General features: G+C 40.1%; 2 protein-coding genes across 2 annotated transcripts; one reads left to right on the plus strand and one right to left on the minus strand.

Moving 5' to 3' along the window:
- Nucleotides 1-328: 328 nt before the first annotated feature.
- On the minus strand, nucleotides 329-3055 carry vkorc1 (vitamin K epoxide reductase complex, subunit 1). The gene is made up of 3 exons (XM_053639799.1): nucleotides 2727-3055; nucleotides 889-998; nucleotides 329-685 (listed from the first exon to the last, which is right to left on the minus strand). The coding sequence occupies exons 1-3, from the start codon at nucleotides 2915-2917 to the stop codon at nucleotides 468-470; spliced, it is 519 nt and encodes a 172-aa protein (XP_053495774.1). The 5' UTR covers nucleotides 2918-3055; the 3' UTR covers nucleotides 329-467.
- A 2-nt stretch (nucleotides 3056-3057) lies between these two features.
- On the plus strand, nucleotides 3058-14057 carry mapk7 (mitogen-activated protein kinase 7). Its single transcript, XM_053639797.1, has 8 exons — nucleotides 3058-3100; nucleotides 6336-6510; nucleotides 6924-7198; nucleotides 8979-9144; nucleotides 9259-10706; nucleotides 11750-13008; nucleotides 13217-13350; nucleotides 13851-14057. Exons 2-8 carry the CDS (start codon nucleotides 6503-6505, stop codon nucleotides 13996-13998), a joined length of 3438 nt encoding a protein of 1145 aa, XP_053495772.1. The 5' UTR covers nucleotides 3058-3100; nucleotides 6336-6502; the 3' UTR covers nucleotides 13999-14057.
- Nucleotides 14058-14529: the final 472 nt, after the last annotated feature.

The following is a 14529-nucleotide window of genomic DNA, read 5'->3' on the forward strand; positions in this document are numbered from 1 at the left end:
TAGTACTCAGTAACAGTCTACAGTACATAATTATGCATTTTGAGACACAATACTAGTCTTTGTTTAATTACACTAATGCAGCATGTCAGGATAGTGAAAAAGTCTCAAATAAGATGTCCCCTATAAATTTAAATATGGTTGGTCTGCATGTGACACCCAATAACATCTCAAGATATTAGCACACAAAATCCATATTTGATATTTCCAATATTAATCTGTAAAAGGAATCCCTGGCCTACACATACCTTTACTTTAATTAAAACATACAATAATTATATGGTTTTTAAATAAGCTTTTATTCAAAGAAGTGAAGAGTTTTTAATTAATCAGATTACTGCCATTTTCATGCCATTGTCATTGTATTTGGCTTCATCTAAAAACACGTATAATCCAATATCACTGCAGGTTCCTTGCATCACACACACACACACACACACACACACACACACACATACAGATGAGAGAGCTCATCTTGTCTTCTCCTTCTTCTGCTTTCCCCTGAGGCCTGTCCTTCTCTTCAGGTTTGTGTAGAGGAGAGCAAAGTTGATGATGTACGTCGACACACACACCATGCAGAAATCACCCAGCACCAGCACTAGAATAGCAGCTAGATAGATTGAACCAGCTATTGACACCCAAGATGCCATTACCAAGAAATTTGCTGCTGTAGTGGACACCATTTGGCCTGCAAAAGTGAAAAGAAATTAGACCCTGTCAATATACTGACCACACCCCATGGTTTGTAAGAGCATTTAATAATAAGCTGTATAGGGCTTACTGAATGCTAAAATCTAATGGTAGTTTGGGACGCTCTGAAGTTACTGCAGTTGTCTTAAAGCACACATGGTCTTATAGAAAGCTTGGAAGCATATGGACATAAAGACCCACCTAGGCCTAGCTGCAGCGTGTAAAAGATGATCCCCAACACACTGTTTGGTTGGTTTAGAATGTTGTCCTTTTCAATGAACAGCTGCACGAGTCCAAATCCACGTCCCCACCTGACAAAAACATACACAGGCTATCAGTTTTGGAGAGGAGCTAGCTACAAGTAGCAAGGTTACTCGATTAACTACATTTTAGTAGTGCGCATTAGCTGAGCTTTTTTTTTTTTTTTTTTTTTTTAACTTAACGTAGCTTTCCCAGGAACTAGATATTTTTTTCACCAAGTATTGGTGTAGCATGACAAAACTAGCTAGCTACTTATTTCCAGAAACTATCTGAACTAAGATTAGTGGAGTGAACAATCTCTGTATCTGTTGCTTTTTGAGGATTGTTTAATAGTTGAGTAATGTTAACTAATTCAGTGAAAGTGATTTACAAATAGAACAGCAAAATAGCTTCGTTTTAGCATACCCTGTACAACGCATGTGCATTTTAAGTCATATTTAAATTTTAAATCATAAAATATAATTATTTATTTTTAAAATAAATAAATATATTATAAGAGCAGATGTTTTCAAACTTTTCCCAGGGACCCATTAAACTGTAAAATTAATTTCATGGACCCCCTGAGTAGACATTTATTTTATAAAAATAATCTATTTCAATATAAGGTTCATTATTCAAGTGTGTGCAATAATATTCTGCCTATTATTGGAGCCATGCATCTTTCCCCCCCTAAAATTTCTAATAACAGAACATTCAATAATAAATATAAAAGGATTGATAATGGGGGTTATGATTTAAACCACATTAACAAAAATAAATCTTTAAAAATAAATAAATAAATAAATAAAATGACAGGCTTTCCGAACCATGCATCCAGTCTGGAAAGCTAACTTACCAAAGGCCAGTAATACTGTGGTAGTATTATGAAAAATAAATTAAGGAAAACTCAGCAACTATGTTGCTGGATCTGGTGACTTTTTAGACTTCTTTAGTGACCTTATTTATTTAAAAAAAAAAAAAAAAAAAAAAGCCTAATCACCTAGTCACCCATTAATCACCATTACTCCCAATGCCCAATCACTAATCACCATTGTTCCCAATGACCAACCTCTAATCACTATTGTTCCTGATACCCAACCTCTAATCACCATTGTTCCTGATACCCAACCTCTAATCACTATTGTTCCTGATACCCAACCTCTAATCACTATTGTTCCCAGTGTCCAATCACTAATCAACATTGTTCCCAATGACCAACCACTGATAAGCATTCTTCCCAATACTCTGATTCTCAAGGACCAATCATTGATCACAATTGTTCCCAATGACTAATCATTGATCAGCATTGTTTGTCACACCTGCACATTTCTGCATTCCTCCCTTATTCTCTCTTAACTCTAATAAATGGCTATAATTATATTAATAACAGTAATAACAGAGTTATTCCATCCATAACCATTTCCTATGTGTATAATACACAAATAGTTTGTTTGTGGTGCCATGACTTCTTTCTATAATGAAATATACGAAATAAATAATAATCTATTGTTTATACTATACTCTAGTATACTATTCTAAGTGTCTTCAGGAAATCGTCCTTCTTCCTGTAACACGTTTTGATATGCAAATGATCATCACTATACAATAAATATGCAAATTCGTCAGTGACGTCAACTGCTTGCGCGTGCCTAAACTGTTAGACGTGGCATGAGTGGGACAGTTTGGAGTGTTTTCACTAACTCACTGCATGCATGCTACAGCTGATCTGCTTCTTTTGGGATCTTGGGAAGCTAAAAATAAAAATACTTAGATATACACTGAGATATATTTTTGTTTACCTGGAGGTGAAAACCTTGGAGCAGCTCACAGATTCAGCGAGGTCGCACATGGCTCGGTAATTGGGGTCGTTCTCGCGGGACAGCTCCACATGAAGAGCATACACCGACAGTATTAAACCCAAGGCACAAAGAACAACGCGAACCCATCTTTCCCATTTAACAACACCGTCAGGAGATTTACTAGAAGACATAGTGGCACTAAGATGCAAGCGTATCTAAAATTAAAAACGAATACCAGACCTTATTCTGAGCTCTTATTTACTACTGAGTCCTCTCTGGAACACTGTGGTGAAGTAAACTTCTCTGCTACGTGGAGAAACCCGGAGCTCGCTCTGTGATTGGATGCGTGTCGGTGCAGCCGCGTGCTCTGATTGGTCAGATTTTATGCATTATTATAATTATTATATATTAAATTCCGTTGTTTAGATTTTTATAGCCAATAATTACCTCACATTCTAACCTTTGAAATGTTTATATACACTCTCAGGGGGAGAAAAAAAAAAAAAAAGATTTGTCTGCTTCCCTAAGGGTTCTTTGGTAATCAGTTTAGAAAGCCAGATCCATTCAATATCCAAATTCATTCTAGGGGGAAAACACGCCACGTGTGAAAGTATTGTTTAGTTATGTCACTATCATGGACTTACATGAGGAAAATGTAATACTGTGTGTAATACGTCAAAAAGTCAAATTTATTCGTAAAGCACATTTTTAAACAATAATTGTTGACCAAAGTGCTGCACAACAGCTCAAATAAAATCACTGAAGTTAATAAAATAAAGTTTTCTTTATTGATAACCTAAACTGATAAAAAAATTGATAAAAAGGAAGAGGACTACTATAATGAGTGAAAATAATAATAATAATTATTGTTGTTGTTGTTGTTGTTGTGGTTAGCACGTTCGCCTCACACCTCCAGGGTCGGGGGTTGGAATCCCACCGTGGCCCTGTGTGTGTGGAGTTTGCATGTTCTCCCCGTGCTGCGGGGGTTTCCTCAGTCCAAAGACATGCATGGTAGACATGTCCAAAGTATATGTAGTGTACGAATGGGTGTGTGAATGTGTATGTGATTGTGTGCCCTGCGATGGACTGGCACCCTGTCCAGGGTGTACCCCGCCTTATGCCCGATGCTCCCTGGGATAGGCTCCAGGTTTCCCCACGACCCTGATAAGGATAAAGCACTATAGAAGATGGATGGATGAAGTAAAATATTAAATAAATGAAAAATACAGAATATGCACAACACTGCATCACCATACACCACACCACAAAAAGATGGGTTTTTAAAGTGCTGAGATTTAGGGAATGTCTGACTAAGAGTGGGGGTAAACTATTTTGCAATTTTGGCTGCAACTGAAAAAGAAAAAAAACAAACTGAAAAATCCTGATTGACCTTAACTGGGATCAAGGGACCTTCAGAAGATCTTGATTAGCTAGTTTTGAACTAATTGGAGGTACGAGAGGGATGACTGACTCACCCCTAAGTAAAGAGAATTACAGTAGACAAGACAGGATGTGTTGCTGTGGCTTAGGTGGTAGAGCAGGTTGTCCACTAATCATAAGCTAATCGTTGACTGTTTGATTCCCGGTCCACATAACTCCACACTTCTTGTGCAAGACAATAAACCCCAAGTTGCTCCCGATGACAAGCTAGCACCTTGCATCTGCTACCACTGGTGTATGAGTGTGTGTGTGTGTGTGTGTGTGTGAATGGGTGAGAAACAGTGTAAAGCACTTTGTAGAACCTAAGGTTAAAATAAAAAAGCGCAACATAAGTGCAGACCATGGAAAATCTCCAGTCCTTAAGTGTGAGAGAAGATTTCAACATGTGAATGGTTCTAAGTTGAAAAAACTTGCATGGACAACAGAATTATTCTGTTTGTCAAAATTTAAATTGGAATCATATTTTTATATGGTTATGTATATTTGCGGATGGGGGCCTAAGTTGTTACCAAGGTGTTTAAAGGACCTAGAGAGTCCAAACACCATAAGTTCTGACTTGGTCTCATTTCGCAGCAGGAAGTTAATTGCTGATTTCATATTAAATCACCCTCTCAATCATATGCTCTAGTTCATTTAAAGTTCACTCCATTGTTGATCTTAACTTACTCTGTGATTATACATTGTCATGTCTCATCATTATCACTTTCTTCATGATTGAAGTTCATTTTAAGGTCATTCTTAGCCCTTTGTTGGATTAAAACATTTCTTATTATTCACACTTTGATTATTTCAACTTTTGATTGGACCTCATGGACTACGTAATAATCATACTCAACATAACCTAAGACGTAACCTAATGGAAGCACATATATAGAGAATAAAGTTGGCCCTAGCATAGAGCCTAGTGGTACCCCACAGGTGATGGGTTCTGTGGAGGAGGAGAAATTTCCTGTCCTGATTGAAAAGGTACAATATTTCAGATATGAGGAAAAGAACTGTAGAGCAGTATCCTTGCTGTAATGCCAACCCCATGATTGAGATGTTCCAGGAGAATGGAATGATCTATGTCAAATGTAGCCCTCAAGTCCAGCAAAACCAGAACAGCCGAGTTCCCTAAGTCCACAAACTGTATCAAGTCATTGGTTACTTTAAGGAGGGCCAACTCCATGCTATGATGTGACTGAAACACCTCTAAAATATGACTGTTCACTAAGTAAGAAGAAAGCTGGAAGGTCTGGCTTTTTGATTATGGGCTGGACTACTGCTTAAAGCAAGATGGCAGAGTCCCACTAGCTAAACTGTTATTTTCAATGGACAAAATACTAAGACAAACAGTGCCTAACACAGTTTTGAGAAAAGTAAATAAATAAGCATTAGCTCATTTGCCAATGTTGGTAAGACCTGTTGCAGTTCACCAACATTAAATCTGTAGATGTCAATTTAATAACACATAGCATTTCAGTTTCATGAATTTCTCTTACTGCTCAACCCTTGCTGGAAGAAAAAAAAACCCACCACAGAAATTCGAATGGTTTCCACTACAAATACCATTACAAACCATCAGCTCTTAACCATTAAAACCACAACCAAATGGTTTCCATTGAGTAGTAGGACGTATTAAGGACGTTGGTCCTTAATAGTATCCACTAGACATAACATGGTGGACCATAATCCACAGGGACCATTACAGTTTCCATTAAACCCAATACAATTCCCATTATAACCATTAAAACCCATTATAAAGTCTATAAGGGTTTCTATTGTTATTTGTTTTCAGCAGGGACATGTTAAAAATGCATTTCGAAATACCATAGTGCTGCAGCGTGTGTGTGTGTGTGTGTGTGGGTGTAGCCTTTGATCCCAGAGTGTTTACAGTGCACTATCAGCAGACGGGCGGGAGGCGCCCTGTCTCACTTTAGGATGAGTTGTAGGCTGTGTAAACAGTGGAACAGCTCAAATTTGTCAGTGTGCTGAGGATTTTATAAAACCACAGCTTAACTACGACGTGTTTAAAATGTCATCCGATACCAGAACACGTATCATATAATATGTATAAAAAGAGGGCTGGCTTCTTGAAAGTGTTTACCCGCGACTCACTTCAGGTCGACACCGCCCAAACAATGGTTCCATTCAATAGCCAAAATATCCCGCCTTTTATCTATGTCTCAGCGCTGATTGGCTGTTCCATGCACACGCTACACACCATTGGACAGTCGCGCTGTCACTCACACAACACGGAAGAATAGAAGGAAGTGAAAAAGGTTTGCGATAGACAGCCTGGAGAAAAGCAGCCATGCTTTGACAGAAACGTGCACAGGATCATCTCTATCCTGATAATGATAAGGTAAAACATGTTTGTTGAATTGACACAGGATGGTTGTTGTCATTTATTTGTTTGCTTTTAGCACGAATTAAAAGAGAACACAGATTGGTTATGCAGTGGGACATCACGCCCCTGTGCTAAAGAGAACAGTTCTGCCTCATCTTATGAAGGACTTGAGGAAAATGTAATATTTGTATATACATATATGCATTAGCTCATACCCTTGTTAATTAGATCTTGGTTCACTGCATATTGCGTTTACAGATCAGTCACTGAAGTAGTTTATATTAACAGCAGCTGCACATGGTTAATTAGTAACACATAAGAGTACCCTTGGTCACATTGTATACACAATGTATCAGTAACACAGTATTTGTTGTAAATGGCAGGCCATGTCCACATTTTTTTGTGTTTCCTGCATTGAAAATGTCCAGGATGTCATCCGGTGAAGTTGAGAAATCAAAAGACTCTGAGAAATCAAAAGACAATGACAAGAATCAACAGGGACCTGAGGTGGAACATCACTCCCAGCCTGTCAATGATGTGTCGACCAATGCAGATGCAAGCACTGTGGCTGCGAAGAACCTGGCACTTCTTAAAGCCCATTCCTTAGATGTGAAGTTTGAGGTCGGTGAAGAGTATGACATCATCGAGACCATCGGCACAGGGGCCTATGGCGTCGTATCATCAGCCAGGAGGCGGGACAACGGTAGGAACCCCAAAATGTTGTTTGACATAATGTTATAATGTTAAAGGAAAAAATTATTATATCTCCCCATGCTTCAGGGGTTTCCTCAAAATTGTCCGTAGTGTGTGAATGGGTGTGTATGTGTGTGCGCGCATGATTGCGCGCCGAGATGGGTTGGCACGTCTAACTGGGTGTCCCCTGCCTTGTACCATGAGTCCACTGGGATATGCTCCAGCCTCTTCCGTGACCCTGTAGTATAAGGCGGTACAGAAAATGGATGAATGGAATTCTTATATATTACAGTTTTAAGATTTGAGGTTGGAGATTGGGATCTGATTGTTAGGTATTGAAAAATGACTTTTACACATGCTGTAATATGTTACATGAAAATTGCTTTTACATGAAGAATGCTGGTTTTAATGAGAGTCCATGTTACTGTACTATTACACACACACGCATATCTTGATGATTATAGATTACAGCTTATGGAAATCAAAAATCCAGTATCTCAAAATATTAGAATAAAGACTTTATAATACAGAAATGTGGACCTGAGAAGAACTCTAATCAGCTACTTAACTCAAAACACCTGCAAAGGGTTCCTGAATCTCTCAGTCTGGTTCGGTACACAACCACAATCACGGGGAAGATGAAAGTAAATGTTGCATTTCATTTGGAAATCAAGGTTCCAGAGTCTGAAGGAAGAGTGGAGAGGAACAGAATCCAAGCTGCTTGAAGTGCAGTGTGATATTTCCACAGTCAGTGATGATTTGAGGTGCCATGTCATCTGCTGGTGTTGGTCCACTGTGTTTTCTCGTCAAGAGTCGATGCAGCGTCTACCAGGAGATTTTAGAGAACTTCATGCTTCACCTGCTGATGAGCATTATGGAGATGCTGATTTCCTTTTCCAGCAGGACTCTGCACCTGCCCACACTGCCAAAACTACTAGTAACTGGTTTACTGACCATGGTATTACTGTGCACAGCATCCCAACTTTTTTTTGCACTTGGGGTTATATGCGTGTGTATATATACACACACACTACCGTGTAAAAGTCTGTGGACACTTGACTGAAAAGTTTCTCATGATCTTAAAAATCTTTTGATCTCCCCCTCTATATTAGTCTGGCTTAAAGACTTAATGTTCTTTTTAAAACTTGAAAAAATCAAGTACAACATCAGACGCAGGGGTGACTCATTTTTGGGAAAATGGCAGCAATTTATTACCTACTTCAATGATGTACGCACCCTGGAGGTGGATTGAGGAGAGGTAGACAGTAAACACTAATCATCTTAACTTTTTTGTGTTTTTCTTTGAATTTGTTTGTTCTTGTCGTTTGTTTCCCCCTTTTTTTTGGTTTTGGCTGTGGTTGTTTTGTTGGGGTTGTTGGGTGTGGTGTTATAATGTGTAAAATGCAAATTTCCAATAAAAATTCTATGATCAAAAAAAAAAAATCTTTTGATCTGAAGGTGTATGATTAAATGTTTGACATCGGCGTTGTAGACAAAAACATAATTGTGCCAACATATTCACTTCTTTCCTTTAGAAAACGAACATTTTATTTACAAAAAAATATTTTTTTAAATGGATGACTTGGAGTGAAATATTCAGAAAATAATGTAATGTGAAACTAGGTCAGTGATGAATTTATGGGCTACTAATAAAGTAGACCTTGTAAAAATTGACAGATTGTAGTGTCGAGCTAAAACATTTTATTTGCAGGTTTTTGTTTGTCTTAATTTTGTATTCCATGTGGGATTAAATGTTTTTCATTCATTTTAAACTGATCATTTTTATGCAGGGCAACAGGTAGCAATAAAGAAGATCCCAAATGCTTTTGAAGTTGTGACAAATGCCAAACGCACACTTCGAGAGCTCAAGATCCTGAAACACTTTAAACATGACAACATTATTGCGATTAAGGACATCCTTCAGCCTGTGGTGCCTCCTTCAGCCTTCAAATCGGTGTAAGTGTGAGCAGTGTCACGTGCAAGTTGTAGAAAATCTTTTGCGTATAAAATGTGCACTTTCTTTGACTGTTTCTGCCTTTTTATTTTTTAATCGTTGTCTCCTCTTCGTAGGTATGTAGTCCTTGACCTAATGGAGAGTGACCTGCATCAGATCATCCACTCAAGACAACCACTGACCTCTGAGCACACACGCTACTTTCTGTACCAGCTGTTGCGTGGTCTGAAGTACATCCACTCAGCCAATGTAATCCACCGCGACCTGAAGCCGTCCAACCTGCTGGTGAACGAGAACTGTGAGCTAAAGATTGGGGACTTTGGCATGGCCCGGGGTTTGAGTGCTGCCCATGCTGATGAGTCACGTTCCTTCATGACTGAGTATGTGGCTACACGTTGGTACCGTGCACCCGAGCTCATGCTCTCACTTCACCACTACAGCCTTGCCATTGACCTCTGGTCAGTGGGCTGCATCTTTGCCGAGATGCTGGGTCGGAAGCAGCTCTTCCCAGGCAAGCACTATGTCCACCAGTTGCAGCTGATTCTCTCTGTCTTGGGTACACCACCTGAGAGTGTGGTGGGTGCTATTGGAGCTGAAAGAGTGCGCTCTTACATCCAGAGCTTGCCTTCCAAGGCACCCATGCCCCTCACGAGACTGTACCCACAGGCTGAACCTGTTGCACTGGACCTTCTGAATGCCATGTTGCGCTTTGACCCTCGTGAACGGATTACTGTGTGCCAGGCACTAGAGCACCCTTACCTTGACAAGTACCATGACCCAGATGATGAGCCTGTGTGTGTGCCTGCCTTCAATTTTGAGTTTGACCGACAGCCCATGGGGCGAGAGCAGATCAAGGAGGCCATACTTGCTGAAATAGAGGACTTCCACCAAAAGAAACAAGGTAGCAGGAAGATCCAATTCAAGCCACTCCAGAGATTGGGGCAAGTGGCAGGGAGCACAGGTAATCATGCCTATCCAATGGTGCCCAGTACTCAAAACCAGCCAAATGTGACACACCCTCAGCAGCAGAAAGCAAGTCAAAATTTGGTCATAACACCGAGCTCAGTCAGCTTGGTCCCTTCATTAAATAAGCAAGCTCCTCCACCTGACTTTACCCATCTTGCCAATTATTTGACACCATTCACAAGAAGCTGTCAGGATGTGGACATGCCCAGCGCAAATTCAGATGGACAACCAGAAACCATAGACCTCACCACTCCCACATCCAGCCAAGGCACACCACCTTGTGGACCAACTGGAGACTGCACCAAAAACGAGTCTTCTGCAAATCAAGCTCCTGCTGTACAGACAATTCAGAGGCAGGCACTCCACCAGCCATCAGCCTCTACAGCACCTCCATCCAGTCTTACAAAATCTGGGGCCTCTCTTTCTCTATCTCAGACGCAAGCTCAATCTCTCTCTCAGTCACTCTCTCGTTCACTTGGAAAAGGGGGGAAAGGAACTTCTGGGGAAATCACTAGAAAAGAAGGAGCAATATCAGATGATACCAAAGCAGCACTCAAAGCAGCTTTGCTCAAGTCAGCACTAAGGCAAAAGGCACGAGGTATGTGTAACCATACATACATACATAATTTTACCTGTGTTCCTGAAGGGTAACTCTGACATTTTATGTGCTTTTTTTTGTGTCTGCTTTTTTTTTTTCCTTTTTGCCATTCAAATTGACATTTCATTTTTGAAAATACAAACTGATTTGCATAGAACATATGACATAGAAACATGGGATGACCTTTAGGCACAAGCTTGACACAGCAGTTCCATATTTGGTTAAAAATGAGGAATTGTTAGCATTCTAATAAACAAAGAGAAATACCTGAAATTTCAAATACCTAAACTGCATCAACCAAAGCCGCCTTTTCAGTGGTCTTTGCCTCTGGCTTGCTCATTAGGGATCTAAATCTTTATCCAGGTGCTTTGTGACCATGTTTAATGTTCTGTCCTCTGCCTCGAATGCCTTACTTGAGTCCATAGTCAGATAACGCCTCCCAAAGAGAACAGACAAGCGAGTAGTTTAGCATCTTTACTGATGTTGATGGAATGGGTAAAACTGCATAAAATACAAAAATGGGATTCTAAATAGGAAAAGTTAACAATTATGTTCATTTAAATCTAATAATGCTCTTTACATCAAATACAGCTTGAATTCCAATCCCCAGCAAAAGCAGAGCTAATTCACAAAATGAAGAAACTAATTTGACATATAAACCTAACAGAAATAGTCAACAACTAAAGCTACATCTTCATTATTGAATTATAAAGTGATAATATTCAAAACATACCAACAATGCCTTCAAAACCAACTGAAATCAAGGAACGGCAGCAGCCAGGACCACATGCTCTTTCCCTGCCATACTGAAGCTAGGTGCACATTTGACGTCACAAGTTAAGGACTCGATAAATTTTAGATGTAATACTGACTTTCAACAGTAGGTGTCACATTATCTCAACTTAATAATCTAATAATGTATCTTAACTGAAAATGTCCATAGGGAACATTTAATGTTTAACGCACTATACAAATATAACTGAATTGAACTTAATTATTTGGTTTAATTACCTAAATAAGCACTTTTTTTCTTTGATATCCAGATGGAAGTGCTGCAGCCCTAGGTATAGATTTGGGCAGCGGGACTGGGAGCTCATCTTCCTTGGTTTTGTCCTCTGGTCCAGAACACAGGAGACCTGTTACAGCACAAGAGAGACAACGGGAGAGAGAAGAGAAACGAAAGAAAAGACAGGAACGAGCAATGGAGCGAAAGAAAAAGCTGAGAGAAAAGGAGAAAAAGGAAGGCAAATCAGGCGAGTCCTTGGGTGGTGTCATGCTGAGTGACAATGACAAGAAGCTGCTGGAACGGTGGGGCCGAATGATGGACAAATCACAGGTCCTAGACAATAACCCTACTAAGTCCAATAACAATAAGAAAGGTTCTTGCCAGATGCAGGCAACCATGGGAAAAGGCCTGATAAAGATATCGTCAGACACTGTGGAATCAGTGCCAGACCAACAACCAAGTGGGTTGCAGGCGTTCAAACCACCCCAACAAATAGTGCCTCAGATTGGTCAGTGTGTGGCATCAGGAATGTTTCATCCACATTCCGCATTCAATTCCTTGTCAATCCCTCTAGGCCCCACTCAAAATGGAGACATTGGGATGGTGGCAGTTAGTGGAGGTGGAGGTGTAGCGGGTGGGGCTTTGGCCATAGTTGGAGGTGGGACACTTGGTGTAGTTGCAACCCCATGTAGCCTTGCCAAAAGTGATGCATTAAAACCCCAACCTCCGACTCAGTTCCAGGGGTGTGGGACAGTAATAACCACAGTAGGGAACTGGACAGGGAACCAGACCAGTGGAGGAACAGCACAGCAGCAACAAGCACAAATACCGCACCAGTCTCAGCAGATCCAGCCGTCTTCTCCACAGCTGACCCATGTGAGCTTACCCCAGCAGTCAGTTCTGCTCACTCAAACCCACTCAAATCCGTCTCTTCCACACCCCCAACAAACTCAACCTCTTCCTAGTGTTGAAATGCCCATCACTAACCCTCCCATCAAACTCTTCTCATCAGACTCCTTCATCAGCAAACCTCTAGCACTGACTCCCAATGGGACAAGAGTTGGAATTCAGGACACCAGCAGGTCTCTCCCTAACCAGAACTCAGTAGGTGCTTCTGAACCCCTGGAGAGGTTCTGTTCTGCCCTTGGCAAGCAGCAAAATGGTACTCCTTCACATGAACCTTCTCATGGGGCATCTGGATCATCTGCCCAAACTTGCCTCACAGACACTGGGCTACCAGGGAGCTGCAGAGCACCAGACATCCATACAGTCACACTACAGCTGTCAAAGTCACAGGTGTGTTGTGAATAAGCAAACTAATTGGGAATGATTTAAGAATGTTTTAGCTTAAAGCTTTAGCATACTGGTATTAGTAGATTCTGTCCTGTTTGTACTACTCTGAAGATATTTTCTTGCTCTGAATAAGAGCATCTGGTAAAATATGGTAAATATATAATGCTGAAGGTTTTCTGAATTAAGTTCCCCTTACTCATGTTTTTGCCAGGTTGACGATATTTTGCCTCCAGTTTTTTCTGTGACCCCCAAGGGCAGTGGGGCTGGATATGGCGTCGGCTTTGATCTTGACGATCTCCTCACTCAGTCGTTCACTGACCTCCAGCACTCAGACCTCAGGGAAAGGTCAGTCAAGTCTAATTTAAAATGCAAATGTATTCATATGGGACTGTAATGCAGTGGTTCTCAAACTGGGGGCCGCATGGAAATGCTAGAATGTTATTTGTAAAAAATAAATTTTACCTGTATGTAAGTCAGGATTGTCAACCTTTGAACTATGATGTACATAAAAATGAGAAATATTAATAAATTAAATCAATTATACACAGCACACTAAGACGCACACCAAACAGAGACATCCGTTGATATACTAGTGTACTGTTAGCCACACGCTGATAAAACCTAAGACTATTTAAATTAAGTTTTAGATAGAGGACATAGTCTCTTAGGTGAGAAAGTTAATACAGAAGAGCCTAGTGTGGAAAAAATAAAGCGCCACAAGGGGGGCCTAACACTGAAAAAGTTTGAGAACCACTGCTATAATGTATCTACAGTTGTTCCTTTTATTTAAACGGTGCCTGTGAACTTACCAAGTGATTCAAATGTGTTCTATCCTTGCATGACAGTCACAACGACTCTGCACCCCTCTCCGCATCCTTGCTCTCAGATTGGCTGGAAGTACACCGCATGACCCCAGCCGACTTGGAATCACTTCAGCAGGAGCTTCAGCTTGGATCTCCCATGATTCTTTCTGACAACTCCAACCTCCCTTAGACTAGATTCTAGCCATAGACTAGATTTCCATCATAGCAATATAGCACCTTAATTTATTCCACCCAAGATCATACATCCAAAACAAGTGCCAACTTCACTACAAATATGATTTGAACTTTGACAATAAGTTCATGTTTATAGGTTGTATATATATATATATATATATATATATTTTTTTTTTTTAATGACTTCACCAGTTTGGCAAGCTGTAGATTCTCTAATACAGCTGCTCAGATCAATGTACGTTTTTCAAATAATCGTTTCTTCTATCTGTATACATTCGGTCAAAGTTTATTCCTAATAATTCTAAAAATTCTTACACATGGCTAAAAATGCTACCATTATTGATCAGACATGCAGGTCTAGTTAGCATCGTGGTGCTAAAACAGCATTTCAGTTGAAGAATATGATCGTAATATGCTAATAACAGATACAAACTGGGTCACAGACAATGGGTTGATCTCAATTTTCTATTGGGCCACAATCTTGATATTGAAACTGAAAGACTGATCCTTTCAACACAGACTGATT

Source organism: Ictalurus furcatus, chromosome 13 (genome assembly GCF_023375685.1).
Source record: "Ictalurus furcatus strain D&B chromosome 13, Billie_1.0, whole genome shotgun sequence".
In the NCBI taxonomy this organism is placed as follows: domain Eukaryota; kingdom Metazoa; phylum Chordata; class Actinopteri; order Siluriformes; family Ictaluridae; genus Ictalurus; species Ictalurus furcatus.

Excerpts from the sequence above, each read along its gene's own strand:
- vkorc1 (XM_053639799.1), bottom strand. The coding sequence starts at position 2,917 with ATGTCTTCTAGTAAATCTCCTGACGGTGTTGTTAAATGGGAAAGATGG. Across the intron at positions 999-2,726 it reads TCCAAGGTTTTCACCTCCAG|GTGGGGACGTGGATTTGGAC; the intron begins GTAAACAAAAAT and ends TGTTTTTGTCAG. Across the intron at positions 686-888 it reads CACGCTGCAGCTAGGCCTAG|GCCAAATGGTGTCCACTACA; the intron begins GTGGGTCTTTAT and ends TCACTTTTGCAG.
- mapk7 (XM_053639797.1), top strand. Across the intron at positions 9,145-9,258 it reads CCTTCAGCCTTCAAATCGGT|GTATGTAGTCCTTGACCTAA; the intron begins GTAAGTGTGAGC and ends TCCTCTTCGTAG. Across the intron at positions 10,707-11,749 it reads ACTAAGGCAAAAGGCACGAG|ATGGAAGTGCTGCAGCCCTA; the intron begins GTATGTGTAACC and ends TTTGATATCCAG.